Genomic DNA, 7,500 nt, shown 5'->3' with positions numbered 1-7,500 from the left:
CTGTGATTATTTTAGGAAGTTCTTATGTAACTTTACCTTTCCTCCTCCTCCTCCTCCTCCTCCTCCTCCTTACTCTTCTTCCTCCTCCTCCTCCTCCTCCTCCTCCTCCTCCTCCTCCTCCTCCTCCTCCTCCTCCTCCTCCTCTTCCTAATCATCCTTACTCTTCTTCCTCCTTCTCCTCTTCCTCCCTCCTCCTCCTCCTCCTCCTCCTCCTCCTCCTCCTCCTACTACTACTACTACTACTACTACTACTACTACTACTACTACTCCTACTTCTACTTCTACTACTACTACTCCTACTCCTATTTCTACTTCTACTACTACTACTACTACTACTACTACTACTACTACTACTTCTACTACTACTACTACTACTACTACTACTACTACTACTACTACTAAAATGCTAATGCTATACAAACTACATGACGCAGTATCTCTCTCTCTCTCTCTCTCTCTCTCTCTCTCTCTCTCTCTCTCTCTCTCTCTCTCTCTCTCTCTCTCTCTCTCTCTCTTTTTTTTTTTTTTTTTTTTATTTAAACAAAACTTAATACAAAGGAACATGTACCCAAAGGCGCACTGTCGTGTGCTACCTATTCTAAGGGTACTACAATCTATTTCTCTACAATATTTACAAGACTTAAAAATAGATAATATACAAGATGGTCAGCATGTAAATGGAGCACTATTCGTTTCACTTCACTAGCACTATTCACGCACTGCACTACACTGAGTGTCACGTCACAAAGAGTGTCAGAGGAGTTGGCAGTGTCTGTCTCCACTTATGTGCCATCAGTTTGACACTGTGAGTGTTCATCTCCTGGACGTGAGGCACCGCGGCCGTGAACAAGTTCCACATCCTGGAGACGCGTCCTGCGAAGGTGCGTTGATGCTGACACCCGTGGGATCGCGGCACCTCTACGGCGTCACCACCATTGAGCACCGTTCTCGTGCTCCGTGCGGTGACTCTTAGAGGATGACGCAGCCCTGCCAGATGTGGCACTCTTTGCACCTGTGCCTTATGGAACACTACGATCGCCGCCACGTCTCTGCGGTGTTCCAGTGAATCAAGGGGACGCTCAGGCTCTGGGTGAGGTGGTAGTGCAGCATCTACTAGCCGTATGGCGCGGCGTTGGATGCTGTCCAGTCTCCTTCTGTGTGTGGCGGCACAGGACATCCAGGAGAGAGCTGCGTATTCAAGGTGGGGCCGCACCTGTGCCTTGTACAGCAGCAGTCTCCCCTTCCTGTCGAGGAAACTGGCGATCCTTCTGAGAGCGGAGATCCTGTGAGAGGCTTTCTTGGCAATGGTTTTGACATGTCTGTCTCTCTCTCTCTCTCTCTCTCTCTCTCTCTCTCTCTCTCTCTCTCTCTCTCTCTCTCTCTCTCTCTCTCTCTCTCTCTCTCTCTATTGGAAGCTTTCACTCTTTAATGGTCGTTATTGGCTAGTATGTAACCCGACTCTCTCTCTCTCTCTCTCTCTCTCTCTCTCTCTCTCTCTCTCTCCCGGCAACAAGCTTATGTGGGCTGTTCTTTATGTGTGTCAGCAAGAGAGAGAGAGAGAGAGAGAGAGAGAGGTTTACAAGCATGTGATGAAACTACCAGACGAGAGAGAGAGAGAGAGAGAGAGAGAGAGAGAGAGAGAGAGAGAGAGAGAGAGAGAGAAAACGTCTAAGTATGATATTTTGCTTAACACTTTACAATTTTGAATAACTTTAATGACATTCTCAATCTCACGTCATTAATTAAATAAGCAAAAAGTTTAAACGCCACTCTCTTTTTAACCCCTTCAGTACCATGACGCGTCTCCATATTCTCTCTGGTGACTATTTGGTGATTGTAAACAGCTTCAGAAACTCATGTGTGGGATTAAAATAGTGAAGACTGTGGCCATTAATCTTCTGCCCTCCATAGACCCTTTTAATGTCAATAAAATGGTCTTATCATAGCCAAACTGTCTTAAAATGCCCTTAAAAACATTACATTCTGTCCTAAAATGCCCTGAAAACATGTCAAACTGTCTTAAAATGCCCTAAAAAACATGAGTCTCCATATTCATTCTGGTGACTATTTGGTGATTCTATACAGCTTCAGAAACTCATGTGGGGGATTGAAATAGTGAAGACTGTGGCCATTAATCTTCTGCCCTCCATAGACCCTTGCTAATGTCAATAAAATGGTCTAATGGTACATAAAACTCAAGGTAAAAATGCGTCCCAGTACTGAAGGTGTTAAAATAGTGAAGACTGTGGCCATTAATCTTCTGCCCTCCATAGACCCTTGCTAATGTCAATAAAATGGTCTAATGGTACACAAAACTCAAGGTAGAAATAGAATAAGAGGAGGAAGATCAGGATAAGGGCCAAACAAAAAGAAAAAAAAAAGAAAAGGAAATAAAGAAGCACAAGAAGAAGAAGAAGATAAAAGAAATTAAATGAAGGACAAACAGAAGAAGAGAAAGAGGATAACGTGAAACAAAGCAAAGAAAAGAGAGAATAGAAGAATAAGAAGAAAAAGATAAGGATAAGGGCCAAGCAAAGGAGAAAAGGAAAGAAAAAGAAGCAAAAGAAGAAGAAGAAGATGAAGATAAGACGAAGCAGCGAGGGAAGACGAAACAAAGCAAAGAAAAGAGAGAATAGAATAATGAGAAGAGGAAGATAAGGATAAGGGCAAGCAAAAAGAAAAAAAAAAGAACAAGAAGAACAAGAAGATGAAGATAAGACGAAGCAACGAAACACGCCCCATCAACAAATCCTACTGACTGAGCGATAGAGAGTAATCGGATCGTGTTTACATGGACACAAAAGGGATTGGATGCCACATGTGTGCTTCAACCCCTTTAGTACCACGACGCGTTTCCATATTCCCTCTGCTTACTATTTGGTGATTCTATACACCTTCAGAAACTAATGTCGGCGTTAAAATAGTGAAGACTGTGGCTATTAAGCTTCTGCCCTCCATAGACCCTTCCTAATGTCAACAAAAATGGTCTAATTGTACACAAAACTCATGATGAAAATGTGTCCCAGTACTGAAGCAGCAAAAATAGTGAAGACTGTGACCATTAATCTTCTGACCTCAATAGACTCTTCCTAATGTCAACAAAAATGGTCTAATCGTACACAAAACTCGTGGTAAAAATGTCTCCCAGTCCTGAAGGGTTTAAACGTGGCATCACCGCCCTAGTCCCACCCTCAGCACCACCACCACCATCACCATCATCACCACCACTTGCCTCCACACTGAGAGAAGAGGGATGGAGAATGAGAGAGGTGGAGAGAGGCATTTCCACTGTTCTCTTCTCTCCACCACCTCCTCTCTTCCCTCCACACTGAGAGAGGAGAGGTCAGAGGGGTGGAGAGAGGGAGAGGGAGAGAAGAGGGGAGGAGGGAGGCATTTCAAGGCCGAAGGGAGGGAAAGAGGCCTGTGTGGGTGGGTGGGTGGGTGGAGAGAGAGAGAGAGAGAGAGAGAGAGAGAGAGGGGGAGGGAGCAGGATTCTTTCAAACGTTTAGGAGTGTTGAGAATTAGAAGGATGTAAAGGATGAGAGAACTGCTGGTAAATCTCTCTCTCTCTCTCTCTCTCTCTCTCTCTCTCTCTCTCTCTCTCTCTCTCTCTCTTCAGTATTTACATCGTTTTATCATTTTTTTTATTAGTTTATTCATTTTTTTATTTATTTTTTCGTTTGGCCATTTTTTTTTTTTTCTGTGTTTAAATTTTTGTGTATATTTTTGTTGGTCTGTTTCAATTTCCTGTTTTTCATCATTGCAGTGGAAGTTGTTTGATTGTGTGTAGTGACCGCCTCTCTCTCTCTCTCTCTCTCTCTCTCTCTCTCTCTCTCTCTCTCTCTCTCTCTCTCTCTCTCTCTCTCTCTCTCTGCAAACACCACTCCACCACGTCATCATTGTTTTTGTCCTTGTGTGTGTGTGTGTGTGTGTGTGTGTGTGTGTGTGTGTGTGTGTGTGTGTGTGTGTGTGTGTGTACGTAACATGAGGTGGACGTGATAAAGTTACAAGTATAGTAATTAGAACTCTCTCTCTCTCTCTCTCTCTCTCTCTCTCTCTCTCTCTCTCTCTCTCTCTCTCTCTCTGTGTGTGAAAATATAGATTAGAGTCACGTTTAAGGATTTCTCTCTCTCTCTCTCTCTCTCTCTCTCTCTCTCTCTCTCTCTCTCTCTCTCTCTCTCTCTCTCTATCTATCTATCTATCTATCTATCTATCTATCTTTCTACCTCTCCATCTATCTATTTATCTATCCATCCATCTATCTATCTATCTATCTATCTATCTATCTATCTATCTATCTATCTATCTATCTATCTCCCTTCTTATACACCCCTCCCTCCATGACCAAGGTATCCACACCCAAAACAATCACAATGAACATTAAACAAGACAAACACAAGACAAACACAGCAAGATCAAGAATAATGTTGTTAGTGACGCCTCTTAAATATGTAATGGAGGCGCTCTCAATTTGCCAGCATGGTCACGCAATAGTGGTAGTAGTAGTAGTAGTGGTGGTGGTGGTGGTGGTGGTAGTTTTGTTGTTGTTGGTGGTGGTGGTGTTGTTGTTGTAATAGTTTTAGTAGTAGTTGTTGTTGTTGTAGTATTAGTAGAAGTTGTTGTAGTTGTTGTAGTAGTAGTAGTAGTAGTAGTAGTGGTGATGGTTGTAGTAGTAGTAGTGGTAGTAGTAGTACTAGTAGTAGTAGTAATAGCAGTGGTGGTGGTGGTGGTAGTAGTAGTAGTAGCAGTAGAAGTAGGAAGAGGAGGAGGAGGAGGAGGAGGAGGAGGAGGAGGTGTCTTCTAATTAACTAACCGTGCTCTAGATTTGCCCACAGGATAATCTCACAGTAGTAGTAGCAGCAGTAGTAGTAGTAGTAGTAGTAGTAGTAGTAGTAGTAGTAGTAGTAGCAGAAGTAGGAGGAGGAGGAGGTATAAAGTTTCTTCTTGGTTATGTAAATTAGTCTACAAAATCCTTCCATTATAGTAGTAGTAGTAGTAGTAGTAGTAGTAGTAGGAGGAGTAGTAGTAGGAGGAGGAGGAGGAAGAGGAGGAGGAGGAGGAGGAGGAGGAGGAGGAGGAGGAGGAGATAAACAGTGTGTATTAAATAGCTAACCAATTAACAAATACTCTAATTCCGTCCATAAAATCATCCCATTGTAAGAGGAAGAAGAAGAAGAAGAGTTAAAGGAGGAGGAGGAGGAGGAGGAGGAGGAGAAGTAGGAAAAAGAAGAAGAAGAATTAAAGAATAAAGAGAAGGAACAAAAAGAAGAAGGAGAAGAATTAGAGGAAGAGAAGGAGGAGGAGAAGGAAGAGGAGGAGGGAGAGGAGGAGGAGGACTAGTATTAATTAAGAAAAGAAGATGAATTATAGGAGCAGAAGGAAGAAGAAGAAGAAGAAGAGTTAGAGGAGGAGGAGGAGGAGGAGGAGGAGGAGGAGGAGGAGGAGGAGGTAAGCAGTGCCCTTTAACTAATCAACAATGTTCTAATTTCCCCCACAGGGTCATACGGCGGCGGCGGCGATGCGAGCGGGGGCGGGTGTTGCAGTATTAACTTCCTCAAATACGTGTTGTTTATCTTCAACTTCATCTTTCTGGTGAGTGTGAAGTGTGAAGTGCCTCTTTCTGTGTCACCTTCCTAGAAACCATTGTTGTAACGCCTCTATGCCTCACCTCCATTTGTAAAGAGTTTTTAATGGTGTTTTAAAGGTTCTAGTGACGGATTAGCAAGATTTTTATATTATCAAGAGGATAAACAGTCTTGAGAACCCATTTAGTCATCTCTGTGGCCTTGTAAATAGTTGTATAGTTTTTAAGGTTGTTTTTTTATGATTCTAGTGACAGATTAACAAGATTTCTATACTTGAGAACCCAGCTAGTCAACTCTGTGGCCTTTGAAAATAGCCATGGTGAGAGAGCAAAGCGTTTTTAATACTGTTCTAACAAATGTAAGTGTTTGCATGGCTGACTGATCTTGTTCTTGATTGATCTTGTAAATACAGTATGTCTGATTTTTCTTCTTTATTTTCCCGAAGTATTAAGTAGCAGTAATAGTATTGGTAGTAGTAGTAGTAGTAGTAGTAGTAGTAGTAGTAGTAGTAGTAGTTGTAGCAGCAACAGTACTATCAGTAGTAGTAGTAGTAGTAGTGGTGGTGGTGGTGGTGGTAATAGTAGTGGTGATGGTGGTGGTGGTGGTAGTTAATCTGAGACTATTGTGAAGTTTGTATCTATCCAGTCATCCAGTCCTCATTTATCTCTCTCTCTTTCTTTCTCTCTCTCTCTCTCTCTCTCTCTCTCTCTCTCTCTCACAGGATGACGTCAGATTTAGGAATATTACTGGTGTTCTTAAGGCGACTGTTTTTGTTGACCTTGCACAGAGAGAGAGAGAGAGAGAGAGAGAGAGAGAGAGAGAGAGAGAGAGAGAGAGAGAGAGAGAGGATGAGAGGAGAGATACAGGACAGGAAGGAGATATGATGTCCAGAAACCTTAATTAGGAGAAGGGGAGAAAGAGAGAGAGAGAGAGAGAGAGAGAGAGAGAGAGAGAGAGAGAGAGAGAGAGAGAGAGAGAGAATAGGAGCGCAAGAAATGATAATTGGGCAAAATAAACTACTACTACTACTACTACTACTACTACTACTACTACTACTACTACTAATAATAATAATAATAATAATAATAATAATAATGATAAAAATAATTGCCACCTGTCCTCTTTTTCTTCCTTCTAAAGATTAGGGGGTGTAATATAATGGTCTCTCTCTCTCTCTCTCTCTCTCTCTCTCTCTCTCTCTGGGCGGCACCAAAACAAGCTATCCTTTGTGGCATTGTTACTCAACCCGCTGGTGATCAAGGCACAGATGACAACACACAACGAAGGAAAGTGAGAGAAGTCTGCCCCCCCTCCCCCGCCTCTCTCTCTCTCTCTCTCTCTCTCTCTCTCTGGCCAGAATTCTCCTTATTTCAGAAAAGATGAGTAATGGAATTTTTTTGAGGATGTTTGGAAATAAGACGAGAGAGAGAGAGAGAGAGAGAGAGAGAGAGAGAGGGGGGATGTGTTCCTATCATGGCTTTACGGAGATTCACTGTTACGCCATGTTTATTATACTTTGTGTGTGTGTGTGTGTGTGTGTGTGTAAGGGTGGACCGGTCGGTGTGTGGAATGATGGGTGGATGAGGGAGTGACTGTGTGGGTGGAGGAGTATTATTTATTTCTTTACAGTTCCGTTGACAAATGATCATGAGACGTTTTTTTTTTTTTTTTAAGGGTATTTCTGTGATTCTAGTAACGTTAACAAGTTTCCTGCATTATCAACAGGACAAACACTCTCTAGAACTCGGCTAATTGTCCTTCACTATTTTCAAGGGGTTCTAGTTAAAGTGACACGGATTTTTAAGGATGTTTCTGTAATTCTAGTGACAAGTTAACAAGTGTCCTGCATTTTCTCTTTAGAACTCGGCTTTCAAACTCTGTGCTCTATTTTGAAAGGGCTCCAGTTGAAGTGACA

General features: G+C 42.4%; 1 protein-coding gene across 1 annotated transcript in view; it reads left to right on the top strand.

The window, feature by feature from the left end:
* LOC123501841 (CD151 antigen-like) overlaps positions 1-7,500 on the top strand; it is a gene marked incomplete at its 5' end in the record, with an annotated part of 15,329 nt that overhangs the window by 2,002 nt on the left and 5,827 nt on the right. Inside the window, one exon of the mRNA XM_045250869.1 lies at positions 5,498-5,592. Coding sequence (XP_045106804.1) covers positions 5,498-5,592 — 95 coding nt within the window. The remainder of the gene's footprint in view (positions 1-5,497; positions 5,593-7,500) is intronic.

This window comes from Portunus trituberculatus, chromosome 10 (genome assembly GCF_017591435.1).
Source record: "Portunus trituberculatus isolate SZX2019 chromosome 10, ASM1759143v1, whole genome shotgun sequence".
In the NCBI taxonomy this organism is placed as follows: Eukaryota; Metazoa; Arthropoda; class Malacostraca; order Decapoda; family Portunidae; genus Portunus; species Portunus trituberculatus.
This window is presented reverse-complemented; position numbering and strand designations above follow the sequence as displayed.